An 18,191-nucleotide genomic window follows, 5' to 3' on the forward strand; every position below is an offset into this window, starting at 1 on the left:
CCTCAAGAGAAAATGCTGTTTAAATTAGATAAAGAGCCTGTGCCTGAGAAATTCTGGATCAGAGAGAGAGTGCTTCATTTCACTGAAGTTCCTTTATTGTTTATAATGGAGAGGAACAAGTTCCCAGGCTTTTTAAATTACAGTCTAAGGAGACACATGGCTAAAAGGTTGCTCATTGGCTCTTTGTGTTACTGTCAGGATGATAAAGTGGGCTGAAAGACCACAGGAAACCTTGGTTACACTAAATGTTACATTATTAAGCATAGCTCGACGAACATGCTTCTACCTGGAGAAAACACATTTTGGGAACAAAGAAGAAATCTTTCACTTGCTCTCAAGAAATAGAATTGCTTTGAAGCCTTGCAGAACTATATCAGATACCAAAAATACAAACTAAAACCTAGAACAACCTAATAGATTAGCTGCCATCCTTTCAGTTTTCTGGCACATGTAAGCACTAATGGCAAACATCACCGGGACCATTAATTGGAGACTATGAAGTTGTCTGGGTGCCACCCCCCCATTTCACCCTGCAGCTAAAACATTTGGCAGAATGTTTTCATTGCAGGGTTTAAGTGTCTCTAGTGGCTGTCATCACTCTGCACTTCTGAGGAAATAGCAGAGTAAAAAGAGACCATCTGTTTGGTGCAATGTGGTGTCTTGCCACGTATGTGCACTAGCCTCCCAATGCTTTCCTACGGGTCAATTATCTTGACAATCTCAGCCAAGGAGGTGGGGTCAGCTGTGGAGACTGGCGCTGCAAGAGAAGAAAGGTAAGTAAAATAACTTTTGTTCTCTTTCTAGGTGTGGGCCAGTCACCTAAATGGCTACCAGTGAACCATACCATTAGGAAGACACATTTGTATTTCTAATGCTATAGTGCATAGTGTACGCTAGTGATATAGTGATTAACGTTATTCTGGACTGAAAATATTATTCTGCCACCAAATGCCTTATTAAACGGTTTGTTCACTATTCAAAACATTTAGAGGATTTCACATTCAAATAGGAAATTTTGGACTAAAACAGAATAATTGGAAAAAGTCTAAAAAACTATTTTAATTTAGACTTTTTCAAACTTATATGTTTCAGTTTACAAAAGATGACAATCCCCTGTTTTGTTGAAAACGGTCAGACATTGAAGGAGACATTCTCTGACACATAAGGTTTGGCAAAAGGTATTTATATCATGATACGTTACCAATAAAAATGCAGATTAACAAAAGCATTGCCTTGAATTCCATGACACCCCGGCAAAATGATATACACAAATTTGTATAGTGCTCTAGACTGATCTAATCTTTCCCACCAAAACATACAGATTTAATGGGAGGTTTGGAAGTTAAGGTGCTGGCTATTTCAGTCATTATACAGGGAAATTTGATAAATTGATTTTCTGGGCCCATGTCACCTTTAGTCAGTATGGCCTTAGTTTTTTTTTTTTTGTTTTTTTTTTTTTTAAAGCGGAGGGGGGAGTCACAGTGTGAAATATTCTACATGCCATTTTCAATTGTGAAAATGTGACAAATTGTTTTCTTGGGCCTTTGAGACTTTATAGCACACTATGAAAAAAAATTATCCCTAATCATAGTATACCGAAATAGTAGGCAACCCAGTGTAGTCTAAATGTGGTATTTTGAGTTGTTTAATGTAGACACTATATAACGATTTTATAGTGGCTGGGCATAACATAAACATGGACAGGCCATGGTCAGAAAATACAGAAGTCAGAGTAGTCAGCATAAAAAGCCAAATTGTTAGTACAGGCAGCTGACAAAGATTATTCTGGATCAACCAAGGTCAAGAATCCAGACTAACCAATAAACCAAGTCACACTTTTTGCAGGGAGGGAGCCTAGATGGAAAGTGCTTGCCACAAAGTCACTAAAAGGTGGAAGGATTAGGGGGCTGACAATCTGCATTTTTTCCCACTGCATCACTTTCTGATTCATGAGATAGAATGGCATGACGTGCGATGATGCAAAGGATTGATTTCCACTTCCATCCAACAAAGTGAACCCTACACAGCCCACCAAAAAAACAAAATAACTCACTGATCGCAGAATAAAAAGGTGCAGTCAGCACTGAAAGGGGTTGTTTAAACTAATTAAAAAAAGGAATAATTAACAGGTCAGGCTGATCAGAGAGAACACTGTGGGCAGACTGATTACAGACACGGTACAGTGATCAGGCACAGCATGAAAGGCTTAAAAAAATTAAAAATGTTAAATCTGACAAAAAAGGTCAAATTGAAATTAAAAAAAACAAAAACAAATCTGTTCCCCCACTAAACAATAACTGATGAGCTCTACTGACCAATCAGAGCAGAAGCACTGTGACAGAGATCTCTCGCCTCTCTCACCTTACATCAAAGTGAGAATAGAGAATGGTAGAGCCCATAATCACAGCCAATGTTTACATTCATTGGCTCTAACATTGTATCTGTAATTGAGATCCGTGGGGATTGGCTCTGCCAATCAGATCAGTTTGGCAGTAAGTATGCTGGGAGGGGAGATGGGGGACAAGAACATTAGGACATGCCATGCAGTTAAATGTGGTTAAAGTTCACCTTTTGGAGGATGGCATAACACAGGAAGGGGGTTAAGAAGCCCTCACAAATCACCCACTGAAATAATTATCTATCCACGCAGCCTGCATCACTGGTGATGTCCATAATGGGCAAGCCTACTCTGAAAAGGCGCATGCCCACTCATTAAAGGGGCATGTCAACCTGGCATAATGTCTGTACGGCTCCCAACATGAAACCAGTGCTCACTCCTAGTGCCTGCTCAGATTTAGCACTTCTAATCATGTCCCAGATGTGGGACAACAGAGAACAAAACCAGGACAGTGTGACAGGACCCCCAAATCAGTACTCTCCTGACCAAATAAGGACTGTTGGTAGGTCTGCATATAAGAATATATATATATATATATATGTATATATATATATATATATATATATATATATATATATATATAGAAAGAGAAAGAGAGAGAGAGAGAGAGAGAGAGAGAGAGAGAAAGAAATATTTAAAGTTTATTATTAATATTATATTTACATAGCGCCAACAAATTACATAGCGCTTTACAATGGCTGGACTAACAAACATGTAATTGTAACCAGACAAGTTTGACTCAGAAATAGTGGGGTTGAGGGACCTGCTCAATGAGCTTACATGCTAGAGGGAGTGGGATAAAGTGACACAAGAGGTAAAGCAAGTATTAGGGAAGTAGATCGGTAGAATAGTATGAAGACTTAGTGTGGGGTTTTTTGGAGCCATTTTGATTTGCTTGGACTATGACAGAGGTAATAGCTTTGAAAAAAATTACCGGTAAGTTGTTTTGTCTTTTTTAAACCCATACACTGAAGCTGTTAAAAGGTTAAATATGCATGAGTTTCAATTTCCAAAGAAATCATAACTAAAGACAAGATAAAACATTTACTTGTTTCTTGCCTCGATTTGCTCAGTAGAGATGTACATTTCAAGATATGCAACTCATAGTGAGTATTGATCACAATCACTGTTAAAGAATTTTATCTGCAGGCATGGTAAATACAATTGTGAGCACTGACATGGCTTTCATAATATCAATCTCTAAACTGTCGTATTATACAAGTACATATGTTTATACAGCATGTCAGGTGCCTCATTTCCATACATTAGGTTTTTAGGTCTCATAAAAAAAACATAAAAACATATTATATATATATAGCCCCAGGAAATTGTCAAGTGCTGAATATCCCAAATCATACTGCTTCTAATTCCTTCCCGCAGAGTGAACCTTTTAAAAAGGTTCCAGATATGCTTAATAGCTTATAATTAAGTCCAGTACTTGGTTTCATTTTCTGTTCAATGGCACTAAAATGCCAGAGGCAGAACCCAATCAATGAAGTTCTGAAGACATACTAATCCAGAGTGATTAAATAGGTTCATCACTTATAGTTTGTCAAATGTATATGACACCCATGAAAATGATAACATTTTGCTGCTATCCTATCTGCATTTATGCTTTACATACTATCAACTATTTCTCAACATCTGCCATGTAATCTGGAAACCACTATATTACATGTATGGGAATGGAGCAGTCTGCGTATATTGACTTCCCTACTGAAATGTCAAAGGCTAATCTGACAATCCCAGCAGTATCTGATATTTAGCCATTTCATTCTCATTACATTAATAAGGATGGCCTTAGAAAAGATGATCCTATACATAGTCCATTAGTATACTGTTTTCAGAGGTACCATTGTACAGGTACCATTCAGGGAGGGAGGAAGGAAAAGTTTTTAAATACCTATATTATACATATAATGCCAGTAACATAATAAGCTCTGCTTACAGTATCCTCACATTTATTTATTTTTGGCAGGAAAACGTAAAGACAAAGATTGCCTATAAGAAGAAGGCCTGAATACCACTATTCTGAGCTAGCTGTTATGTAGGCAGCATTACTGTCCTTTTTATTACATGACATGAATAAGAATGTTATTTACGCCTATATAAACTATGTTTACAGCACAGTTTTGTTATTGGATCTCATGAAGCACTTAACCTGCACTGCTCATCCAAACTCATAGTGAGTTGTGCCAAATGTACTTTGACAAAAAATAACACCAATGAGATTCGAGGCCACTGCTCTTTGAATCAGTAACACTAGAAACAGATCGACTTCATTTTGGCACTACAGAGCATTTCCAGCAAAGTGCGCACAAGATACATGATTAATTAAACTATTCCCAACAAAACATGTTTGGCTATCTCTGAAGACAGCCAGAACACTTTGTATAATATCATATAGCAACATATTAGTAACATGACAAACAAAAATACCCACTATACAATGTTTTCGTGAGTTTTAGTTAAAAAAGGCCAGTTAGTAAATTGTAAACATACCAGGTAAATTATCCAAGTGATCTGTTATTTATTAATCTGATGAACCATCTACGTTAAAGCATTACTTTTATGAAGGCCGTTGGCTGGTAAACACTGCATGATGCACAGCCAAACTAAAATACAAACATAAAATTAGATATAAACATACAAAATTAAGCTGCCCTGTGCCCAAACTCCCACTACTCCTGAACGACATCAATTACTATAGTACCCATTAGCCCCAAAGCATACAATAAAATCTAAACTTTGCGTACAGAGCTTAATTTTGTATGTTTGTATTTGGTTTTGTATTACAGAGCCAAGTTACGGTGCTGTAACACACCCCATGTGTTGCCTTTTAAGGGTTAATACGTAGGAAGTGGTTTAGAAACATACCTCTCTCTGTCTTATTACAGAGTATGCTTTTCAGCTCTTTTCAGAAGCGAAATAAATTGTTAGTGTAGGACTCACCTAAGAGATTTTGCCTTGATGTTGCAGGTGAGCTTACACCTAAATGGCTATTGGAGTGATAGTAAAAATCTTCCAGTTGTTTAAACATGCATAGGGATTGGGGCTAGTGTGCAGGTAATCTTTTTTTTTTTTTTTTTAAATAGTAAATGAGATATTCTGTCCATGAAAGCAACGGATGGTAGGTCAAGATGCTCATTATTAAAATAATGTTGGTTTAATTTGAGTCATTAGCGTAAGAAAGTCGTGATCATGTGTACACTCCTGCTGCTCTAGCACAGAGGCCTCTGACTGAAGTATTCCTGGGCATACGCTGAAAATCTGTGCTGGGAAAGAGGGTATGGCTTGCAAAGGCCATAGACAGCATTTTGGTGACTAGTCTTACATATTTGTACAGCAATAATTGCCTAAGTGAGCTGACCTGTCAATGGCATCCACATTTTGACAACATTGATATTGCTAATTGATCTAGTAGTAGATCTTCCGCATTAGCAATACAATACCTCAGAACACTGGGAGGTATAGATAGGGCGCGGCAGTGCATGAACCACAAGATGGCGGCGATAAAGTGGTTAGCCTGTCCAGATAAAAAGTTAGACTGCTAAGAATATTGGCATATCAGCGTGGTGTACAACGCAACATTTTGGAATCTGGTATTCTAATTCACATTTTAGTGAATAATCCCTATACCAGTATATTGCTTTTGGATTATTTTACCACTATAACCTATAACCAAAATTCTTATTGTCAAGAGGATAACTACACATATTCCAACAGAAGAAATGCTCTTGACGGTTTCTTAGCAATAAAGAAATCAAACAAAAAAAATCTGTCTCTAATAATAGCATCTTTAAATGCATTTACTAATGGCATTTGGACCTCTGGGTGGTTTTGCTGAAGAGAGAAACAAAATAAAACCAATACAAATGTTTTTTTGTGTCTTATGGGAATAATAGATAAGTAAGTTCACAGCCACATGGGGCAGAGAAGACTATATTGCATAAACTTTGTTGCTGTTAACACAGACAATAAGATTATTACAGGTAGTAGAGTCACCTTGAATGACTGCATTTTGCAGTCACTGTGCATCTGGAGACTGGGTGTAAAAGCAGAATTGGCCTATATTTATCATTAGTCCAGTGACATGGAACAGATATACGTGAACAGACAAAGATGTATCTATTTTAATGCCAGCGTTTTGTCTTCCATAAATAACAGTGCTGGAGTCATTTTTTTTCCCTGTGAAAGGTAGTTGTGTTTACGTGAAAAGAAAGAGATTTCTGAAAAAGTGATGGCATTGTTCAATGTTTATGTTCTTTCAGCATTTGTTATTTATTTGAACTCTCAAAAATGAAATGTTTTTTGAGGAGTTTTTGGGGCGTTATGAATCCCAATAGTTTGGATAACCACTATGGGACCCAAAAGCTGACTGAGCCTCCTGGTTAATTTAAAGTGCAGTGTCCAGATAACGAATTATTAAGCAAAGGGTTATGCATTGAAATGTTCATACTATTCTTCTCCTCTTTTCTGCTTGATTATTTTTAGTTCTTCTCTTTTGTCTTCCATGTTCTGTATGAGATTGTTGAGTTCTTTCAGCAATAGCTTGCAGTAATGTTTCTCGCTAGCCATTTAATAGGTTGATTTTTTGAATAGATTTGTTATTAACATGTTATATTTTTACTGACTGATGCACCCATGCAGCATTTTATCTCAATTAACCCCTTACGGACAGAGGCAATGGACCAGGTTCTGAACAAAACAATACATAATTTGAGCCATATGTTTATTTATTATTTATTACCATAATTTACCTCTTTAATATTACATGCACCCACAGTTATTATATATCATTACCTTTTTTTACTTCAAATGTATAATTTGATGTATTTAATATTGAACCATTATTTAATATGGATACATTCTAAACAATTGTGAGATATAAAGTAAATGTATTTTCAACAAAATTTTAAATGTTTTCTCTAAAATTATGGAAGCTTTCAAGCTTTCAAGTTAGTATATGTATTATATATATATGATCTAAGTATACATACATACATACACTGTCTTTAAGTTTTTTTTATATTAATATATATATAACTATATATATTAATATCAAAATACACTTAGAATGATATTCATTTTCATATATATATATATATATATATATAATATATATAAAATAAGTAAATATAAAAATAAGTAAAAAAAATTATAGAAAAATAAATAAAATTTATATATACATGTGTAATTTCATTCTAACTGTATTTTAATATTAATACATATATTGATATCAAGATACACTATAAATCTATCTATATACATAAATATATATGTATATAGGTCTATGTATATATTTATATATAAATAAAAATTATTTTAAAAAATTCCATATATATCTACATACGTATGTATATATATATATATATTTACATTTTTCATATATATATATATATATATATATATATATATATATATATATGTCTGTAATATTTTTAGATAATTAGGTAATTTTTATCAATTACACTTTGAGGGACTTGCCTGACAACCCAGGCAGAAAGTCCACAGAATTTGGTTCGCAAGCCCTATATTTAACCCTGTAACTTTCCAAGACACCCTAAAACCTGTACATGGAGCGTACTGTTTTACTCAAGAGACTTCACTGAACACAAAAATTATATAAGTATTTAAAAAATTTAAAATGTATCACAGCGATGATATCGGCAGTGAAAGGGTCATTTTTTGCATTTTTCACACACAAATGGCACTTTCACTGACAATATCATTCTTGTCATACGTTTTACTGTTTTGAAGCACTAATATTTCTGTTCAGTACTGAGTTTAATAGTACCCCCCATGTACAGGTTTTATGGTGTTTTCAAAAGTTACAGAGTCAAATATAAGGCTTGCATTTCATTTTTTTCACATTGAAATTTGCCAGATTGGTTATGTTGCATTTGAGACTGAATGGTAGCCCAGAAATGAGAATTAACCCCATGATGGCATACTATTTACAAAAGTAGACAACCCAAGGTATTGCAAATGGGGTATGTCCAGTCTTTTTTACACTGGCCAACATTAGTGTTCAAATTAGTTTTTTGCATTTTTCACACAAATATGAAGTCTAACTTTGGCCAGTGTTTGTGACTATGTGGCTACTAAAAAAGACTGGACACACCCCATTTTCAACACCTTAGGTTGTCTACCTTTGCAAATGGTATGCTATCATGGGGGTAATTCTCATTCCTGGGCTACCATACTGTCTTAAAGGCAACATAACCAGTCTGGCAAATTTCAATGTGTATAAACCAAAAAATTTAACATACTATATTTGACCCTGTAACTTTCCAAAACACCATGAAACCTATACATAGAGGGTACTGTTTTACTCATGAGACATCGCTGAATACAGATATGTGTACTTTATTGCAGTAACAGCTAATAGTATTGGGCTATTCACAGTTAAAATGCCACGCAGAACTAAAAAAATTACATTTCTTAATTTCTCACATTTTTTATATTTTATTCATATTAAATTATGTTTCATATATAAATATTTGATATGAAATGAAGCCCAGGTGTGATCTCCTGAACAAAATGACATATAATAAGTGTGGGTGCATTTAATATGAAAGAGGTAAATTATGGTTGAACAGACATATAGCGCAAATTCAAAGTTTTGTTTACATGTTATTTTGATCTGAACTCATTAAGGGGTTAATATATTCCATCCAGCAAGTCATCCAGGAACAGAAATACCTGGTGTCAACAATTGAACTGTGTATTATTACAAGTGAATATTTTCTAACGTAGAAAAAAGAAAATATTTCAAGATTCATGATGTAATGCGGTTTTAATGCAGACACATAATATACGTTTTCTGCCCTTGAGGAATACTTATTGCAGATAACTCATGCTTCAAATTGTCTTCTCCATAATATGGCCTCATACTTGATTAAATGGTTTTATCTGCCCCTGTGTTCTGGTTATATTGTCTAGAGGCTTGTAAAGTAAGTTAACACCTGATTGAAATTAAACCATTTATTTCATGCAGGCTGTGTCAGTCACGGGCAGGGGAGGTGTGGCTTAGGGCTGCATAAACAGAGACAAAAGTGATATAACGCCTTAATGGCAGAGAATTGAGCAGTAAGACTGCACACACACCCCTTAAAATCATTAACCTATTAAAACATTTTATGACGTATTTGGCATTTTAAAACCTTATGCCAGCACAGAATTCTCTTTTCATTTAGCATTACAAGCTCTATACAGACCCCCACCCGTCATTACATAAGTGCAACATTACATCTTGATATAAGATATTTAATGGCTGATTTTGTTACTGCAATTATTCTGTTGTTGCTCCTTAACCCCTTAAGGACCAAACTTCTGGAATAAAAGGGAATCATGACATGTCACACATGTCATGTGTCCTTAAGGGGTTAAAGGCTTAATATAAGTTCGCAATAAGAGACATCACAAAAGCCTTTTTATTTTTTTACAAGAATCCTTGCTCACAAGCAATATTAAAAACAAAATATAGACAGCCATAGATAACTGATTTTTGTTGCCAATTACGAAATTCAAAGGGGAATGTTCTGTGTTTGGAAAGGAGAAGAAACGTTTGCATAAAGCATGCCTCAGCTGGGGACCGATCTTGCAAACCTCTGCATTCCATATGTGATGTGAAATAATGAGATCCAGAAGTTTCAGTCATGCCAAAGCAACCTATAAGGGATTACTAGCAGTGGTCATCATCACATACGGCATTGCACTGAGGCTGGATGCTTTACATAGCAGGGCTGACATCATCCACAGCTGACTGCTGTCTTCAATTGAACAGCGTAGAATTCCAGTATTGTGTGCCTGTACCATTGACAAGATCTTGGCCTCTTTTGCCAAGTTGTAAGAAACCGGAGTAACCTTTTGGCTGAAGAGCTGAATAGCATAGCAGCTAAACGATTCATCGTCACACCCAGGATTACAGCATATGGCCCAGGGTAATTTACTGCTTGTGGTCATTACATTTAAACAAAAGCTTCCAAGTAAATATATCTGTAAAACACAATGAGTATGGAAAGGCTCTTCATAAGGCTGATGGCTGCTGTGATCAGCTTCCAAACAAAACTCATAAAATGCTGGGGTTTATCTACTAAACAGTGAATTGCGATGGCGTGAAAACTGAAATGGCAATATTGCAGGACACATTATCCACAACTTGCTCATTAAACCTAAAGCTTGCCATCTGGTTGAGGGTTTACCAACAATTCACAAGTCAGTAAATGCAATAAATGTAGAATACCAACAAAAAGCCCTTATATATTCCAGAAGCCATCAGTGTGTGCAATGCCATGCATACAATTCCATCTGGAACCCAAGGGGCTAAAGTGTCCCAAGAAACCAGCAACAATGTTTGCCAGCTGTGTCTGATTCAGTCAACACAGAAACATTTGCTTACAATTAGCATACTTATTAATACCGGTATAGTCCCCAAACTGCCATCAGATACATTTTTTTACAACATTGTTTTGTTAAATAACCCCATTTAACCTGCCTGTCTCTTACCTAACTGCTGACCTCAAAAATTTACAGAGATGATGTTTAACCCCTTAAGCACCAAACTTCTGGAATAAAAGGGAATCATGACATGTCACACATGTCATGTGTCCTTAAGGGGTTAAAGGAACACTATAGTCACCTAAATTACTTTAGCTAAATAAAGCAGTTTTAGTATATAGATCTTTCCCCTGCAATTTCACTGCTCAATTTACTGTCATTTTGGAGTTAAATCACTTTGTTTCTGTTTATGCAGCCCTAGCCACACCTCCCCTGGCTATGATTGACAGAGCCTGCATGAAAAAAAAACTGGTTTCACTTTCAAACAGATGTAATTTACCTTAAATAATTGTATCTCAAACTCTAAATTGAACTTTAATCACATACAGGAGGCTCTTGCAGGGTCTAGCAAGCTATTAACATAGCAGGGGATAAGAAAATCTTAATTAAACAGAACTTGCAATAAAGAAAGCCTAAATAGGGCTCTCTTTACAGGAAGTGTTTATGGAAGGCTGTGCAAGTCACATGCAGGGAGGTGTGACTAGGGTTCATAAACAAAGGGATTTAACTCCTAAATGGCAGAGGATTGAGCAGTGAGGCTGAAGGGGCATGTTCTATACACCAAAACTGCTTCATTAAGCTAAAGTTGTTCAGGTGACTATAGTGTCCCTTTAAAGTGAAGTTTGGATAGAAGACAGGTGTAATATTACGCATAGAGTTAATTTCGACCTGCTTAAATACCCAGTTGTTCTGGGAAACGCATACGCACACTGATGTCCTACATACCGTATATACTCGAGTATAAGCCGAGTTTTTCAGCCCATTTTTTGGGCTGAAAAACCCCAACTCGGCTTATACTCGAGTCAAGGTCTGTATTATGGCAATTTGCATTGCCATAATACAGACCGGGGGAGAGGGGGGCTGGCAGAGAGCGTTACTTACCTGTTCTGCAGCTCCTGTCAGCTCTCTCCTCCTCTGCGTGTCCGGTCAGCACCTCGGTCAGCTCCCAGTGTAAATCTCGCGAGAGCCGCGGCTCTCGCGAGACTTACAGTGTGAGCTGATAGAAGGAGCTGCACGGACGGCGCAGAGGAGGAGAGAGCTGACAGGAGCTGCAGAACAGGTAAGTAACGCTCTCTGCCAGCCCCCCTCTCCCCCCCACTGAACTGCCACTGGACCACCAGGGAAGGAGAGCCCCCCTCCCTGCCATGTATCAAGCAGGGAGGGGGGACGAAAAATAAATAAAATAAATAATAATAAAAAAAAATAATAATAAAAAAATAATAATAATAAAAAAACGGGATATAAGGACCACTGTGTGGGGGGGGGGGGGGTATAAGGACCACTATGGGAGGGAGGGGGGGGATAAGGACCACTATGGGAGGGAGGGGGGGGGGATAAGGACCACTATGGGAGGGAGGGGGGGGGATAAGGACCACTATGGGAGGGAGGGGGGGGGATAAGGACCACTATGGGAGGGAGGGGGGGTATAAGGACCACTATGGGAGGGAGGGGGGGTATAAGGACCGCTATGGGAGGGAGGGGGGGATAAGGACCACTATGGGAGGGAGGGGGGGGATAAGGACCACTATGGGAGGGAGGGGGGGGATAAGGACCACTATGGGAGGGAGGGGGGGGGGGATAAGGACCACTATGGAAGGGAGGGGGGGGGATAAGGACCACTATCGGAGGGAGGGGGTGGGATAAGGACCACTATGGGAGGGAGGGGGGGAGAAAAGGAACACTATGGGAGGGAGGGGGGGATAACGACCACTATGGGAGGGAGGGGGGATAAGGACCACTAGGGGAGGAGGAGGGGAGGTCAGGACATATGGGGGGGGGGGGGGGCAAATATCCTTGCACCGGCCCTGCACACACTGCATTCATACACTGCATTCATACACACACTGCATTCATACACACACTGCACTCATACACACACACTGCACTCATACACACACACTGCATTCATACACACACTGCATTCATACACACACTGCACTCATACACACACACTGCACTCATACACACACACTGCATTCATACACACACACGCTGCACTCATACACTTGCTGCACTCATACACACGCTGCACTCATACACACACACGCTGCACTCATACACACACACGCTGCACTCATACGCACACACTGCATTCTTTATACACACACTGTAAATAAATATTCAATTAATATATTTTTTTTAGGATCTACTGTAATTTTATTTAGAAATTTACCAGTAGCTGCTGCATTTCCCACCCTAGTCTTATACTCGAGTCAATAAGTTTTCCCAGTTTTTTGGGGAAAAATTAGGGGCCTCGGCTTATATTCGGGTCGGCTTATACTCGAGTATATACGGTAATTACGCAAACACAGTACTCAATACGCAACAACAATTTAAATTAGCAGACTGGCTGTGCCAGAAAATAGCTAAGAGGAACAGTTGCAATTGGTCATTAAGCAAACATACAATTGTGATACAATATTTATGTAATCCTGTATACTGTATTGCCCCAGCTGTTACACTGCGATTCTCATTTTTCTAGGCCAGTAGTTGGCTATGAAAGACTGAGGATAATAAGGTTTATAGTTGAGCTACAGTTAGAAAACTACTAGCTGATTAACCATGCCCATCTGCTGCAAATGAAAGCCAGAAAACTAATTTTTGAAACACTCTATACCCTGGTTTTACGGTGATATATTATGTTTTTTTTTTATGATTTACACCATAGTGAAATAATATACCTTTAACATCAAAGTATTGTAAGACAGATTTTGGCATTAATCAGTTTGTGTCTGTCATATGAGTTTGCCTGCAGAGTTCAATTCCCCTTCTATAATCTGAAATCAAAAGTATTTCAGAGAAAACTAAACTAAAACAGGTTTTCACTGTGGGGAGCAATGAACTGTAAAGTGTATCGATTCAGCCCCAGCTAAAATTACTCCTTAGAGTTTCCTAGATTTATTTACAAAGTTTGAAATCCTTCTTGATTTGCAGGGCCCATTTCTAAAATCAATTGATTGCTCTGCCTTAAAAAAATTAGATTAACATTTCCAAAATCTGCTCTGTATTTAGGGAAAACTTCAGATCTTAGTAGTCTAGGCAGACTATTCTATAGATGTATGTGTACTATATGTGTATATGTGTGTGTGTAAATATATATATATATATAATCAACAGTGTCAAAGGCAGCAGAAAGATCAAGGAGAATTAGGATAGCTTAATAGCCACAAGATTTAGCAGCAATTACATTGTTGGATACTTTGGTCACAGCCGTTTTGAAAGAATCCAGACTGAAGGGGGTCAAGTAGAGAGTTGGATTTGAGAAAGTAGTCAGTCTGGTGTACACAACTCTCTTGAGGGTCTTGGAGGCAAATGGCAGTAGCGAGATAGGGCGGTAGTTGGATGGGGAGTTGGGGTCAAGACTGAGCTTTTTCAGAACTGGGGTTACAGTTGCATGTTTGAAGGGTGAGAGGAGTATGAGAGTATGAATTCTATAAGCTGGGAAATTATATATTTATATTTTCAGCGCTGGTCATTCTGTCAAAATGGCTGTGACGAAAGTATCCAACAATTTAATTGTTGCTAAATCTTGTGGCCATTACTCTATCCTAATTCTCCTTGATCTTTCTGCTGCCTTTGACACTGTTGATCATCAACAGCTTCTTCGCATTCTCCGTAATTTTGGTCTACGGGATACTGCTCTCTCCTGGTGCTCCTCTACCTGGGTGTTCTTTTTGACTCCAACCTCTCCTTCGCCCCTCATATCCAATCAATCGCCAAATCCTGTCGTTTCCATCTCAAAAACATAGCGCTCATCTACCCCTATTGAACATGTGCCAAAGGTGCTGGCCCATGGTGTTGTTCTCTCTCGCCTTGACTACTGCAATACCCTTCTCAGTGGTCTTACGTGTTCCCAGATTGCACGCTGCAATCTTTAATGAATGCGGCGGCGAGGCTTATTTTCCTGTCCGCTGGCACCTCCCTCGCCTCCCCTCTTTGTCTGTCCCTACATTGGCTTCCAGTTAGATATAGGGCTCAATTAAAAATTCTGGTGCTTGCTTACAAGTCCCTACATAATGCTGCTTCAACCTACCTATTCTCCCTAATACGCAAGTATGTCCCGTCGAGGCCCCTACGCTCTGCCAAAGACCTACGTATATCCTCTGTCTGTACTCCCACCTCTAATGCTCGCCTCCAAGATTTCTCCAGGGCTGCAACTCTTCTGTGGAACTCCCTTCTCCGTAAGACTTTCACCCAGTCTCCACTCATTCAAAAAATCATTGAAAACTCACTTCTTCAAGAAAGCGCATCAATTAAACTGTTAAGCAGGTTTTTATCCCTCACCACCATGACTCCTCTCCTGCAACTGTCAAAAAATTACCAACTTTTGAATACTTTTCTAACAATCTACTTCGTACCCCTACTTTTACCCTTTATGTCACTATACCCCACTCCCTCTTGAATGTAAGCTTATTGAGCAGGGCCCCCCACCTCTCTGTTCCTGTACGTCCAGTTGTCTGGTTACAATTACATGTCTGTTAGTCCACCCATTGTACAGAGCTACGAAATATGATGGTGCTATATAAATAATAAAATAATAATAATAATAATACTCACACACAACTATTTCAGTTTTTATAACAATAACTACCTACACATGACAGGGACAGCGATGGGCACAAAAATGTCATCCCAATACGCCAATATTTTTATGGCTGACCTAGAAAACTGAATTTTATGTACACAGCCCCACAAACCATTTACATATTATCCTTACATCAATGATATTTTCATAATATGGACAGAAGGAGAACAAAGCCTTGTAGACTTCCATAAATTATTTAATTAATTCCACCCGTCTATAAACCCTAAAATGAACTTTTCAAATCATAGTGTGAGTTTCTTGGACTGCACAATAACTGTTACCAATGGCATTCATCGATCATCTGTAAATAGAAAACCCACAGACAGATACAGCTACCTCCACAATGCGAGCTTTCATCCCCATCCCACCAAACAATGAATTATCGACAGCCAGGCTATCAGACACCACCGCATTTGCTCTGACACAAAAAATCAGCTCCTGAGTACACTGTCAGAGCCATTTAGGCAGAAGGGTTACAGGGAAAGGACAATATCTAAAAAAATAAAATCTGCTCTAAAAACACCATAGCTCCTACAATACAAAGAAAAGAAAAACAAAACAGAATCCCTGTAGTAGTTACATACAACCCAACTCTAGCATGTAAAATTATTAAAGAGCTACAACCATTAATTTCAGAGGACCCCACACTCAAAGACATATTTCATGAACCTCCCATACTTAGGATTGGTCTGCAGCAAATTGACCACAGAACAGGAGGTCACACAGAATGGCACTGTACGATGCAACAAATCCCTCTGCAAACTGTGTCAACATATATGTGGCAATAACACAGCCAGACACAATAACAAATCATACAACATTAAGGGATCATTTTCGTGCACATCTGCGAATGTGGTGTACATGATACAGTGTACAGTGTGTGACAAAGGTTGCTACATTGGAGAAACTGGCCTTTAGCTGCATCTCAGAATGAATCTACATAGACACTCAATGATGGACCACAAGGAAAACGGATATTGTACCCCTGTTGGTTATCACTTCACCCAGACTGTTCACTCGATCCAAAATCTCAGGATTAAAGTTCTTAAAGGGAATTTTAAAGACTCTCATGAACAAAATACATTTGAGATGAAAATGATCACACATTTCAACACCAGAAATGAAGGACTTAATGTAGATTCTGGCTTTCTCACACACTATCACTATCATGAAAAAAAATATATCTTAATGTCTTATACAGTTCTTTTTCAATATTCTCGCTTCACCTTTATTGGATCAATTTATATACATACATATATGCAGCTATACTTAGATGCCCTGCTGTTTTCTTGTTTGTTTATTTTCTTTTTGTTTTTTTCTTTTCAACTGGCTTATTGACTCTCCTCTGTTTATTTACTTTTTTGGCTATTCTCAGCCAACCTGCACCTTTCACTTTCAGGCACATCTTCTGTTATTTATGACCCCCTCGCCTTCTCTAATATCAGTTGTTTTAAGTGTTAAACTCTTTCAAATTGATCAGTATTGCTTCAGACCTGAGGAAGCTTGTCTTTGAAATCTTATGTTAGTTCAATAAAAAAAAGGTATCATTTCATACTGAAATACTCTGGCATTTTGGCATTGTAAATATATATGTATATATATGCACACACATACATACATACACACACACACACACACACACACTCGCACACACAATTACCACCACCCTCCCCCCAAAGGAAAACATATTGCTGATTGATTAACATTGCAATGAAAATACTTGCATTTCTATGTACCATGCATAGAATTTAAAGGGACACTTTAGATACTTTAAAAAGTTAATTTTATTGAAATTTTATTGAAGTTGCTAAAGTGCCTGAACTCCTAAGATGCTGGTCCCCATGCTATTTCAGTGTGTCCACAAAAGACCGAATTTTGGTATATGTTACATTGCAATAGAAGAATAAGTCACTGAGCTAAATGCAGAAAGTGTCTTGACTGTAATGGAACCTCCAGGCACCAAAAAATCTTCACTGGAATTAAGAGTTATGGTGCCAGGAGGTCTTTTTGGGGTTGCACTGTTCGGTAAATGTTTTTTTTCTCTGATTCTTGAAAGATGAACCCTTGGACAGTGTCGTCATGATTGGCTGACATTGTCAGTTGACGCTCTAAGGCAATCAGTAGCTCTCCACTCACAAAATAGCTTGAGAAACAATATTTCCAATATTTTATAGTCTGCAAAATATACACTGCAGAACAAAGTAGATTAGTAAAAACAGGAGAATTGTTGGAAACTGTTCCATGCTGTATTGGGTATTCTGTATTTCAATATTTTAGCCTTGCAAATTAAATAAGGATGGGAAGCCTATAAAATATTTTTACAAGAAAGTATTATATCTTACTTATTCTCATTGCTTGCATCATATCGCGGCATAGGGTCAAAGTCATTGCCATTGATGTCTGTGCTGGCCTGAGCATCCTATAAAACAAAATGAGACTGTCAATAAATCACACGACTAAATACATATATAAAAAAGGTTAACACACACAGTTACACTGTTTGGTATTCGCTTTCACTGGGGAGAATTGTTACACCACACCATGATGGTCAGCCAGAGACTTTTGGACACATGACATGTGTGACATGTCATGATTCCCTTTTATTCCAGAAGTTTGGTCCTTAGGGGGTTAAGGCTGATTACTGCA

General features: G+C 37.8%; 1 protein-coding gene across 2 annotated transcripts in view; it reads right to left on the bottom strand.

The window, feature by feature from the left end:
- The window catches only part of PCSK5 (proprotein convertase subtilisin/kexin type 5), a 399,481-nt gene that overhangs the window by 266,038 nt on the left and 115,252 nt on the right, over nucleotides 1-18,191 (bottom strand). For both annotated transcript variants that reach the window (XM_063455029.1, XM_063455030.1), the window contains exon 5: nucleotides 17,888-17,964. In XM_063455029.1, coding sequence (XP_063311099.1) covers nucleotides 17,888-17,964 — 77 coding nt within the window. The remainder of the gene's footprint in view (nucleotides 1-17,887; nucleotides 17,965-18,191) is intronic.

The sequence above is a fragment of the Pelobates fuscus genome, chromosome 5, assembly GCF_036172605.1.
Source record: "Pelobates fuscus isolate aPelFus1 chromosome 5, aPelFus1.pri, whole genome shotgun sequence".
NCBI classification, from domain to species: Eukaryota; Metazoa; Chordata; class Amphibia; order Anura; family Pelobatidae; genus Pelobates; species Pelobates fuscus.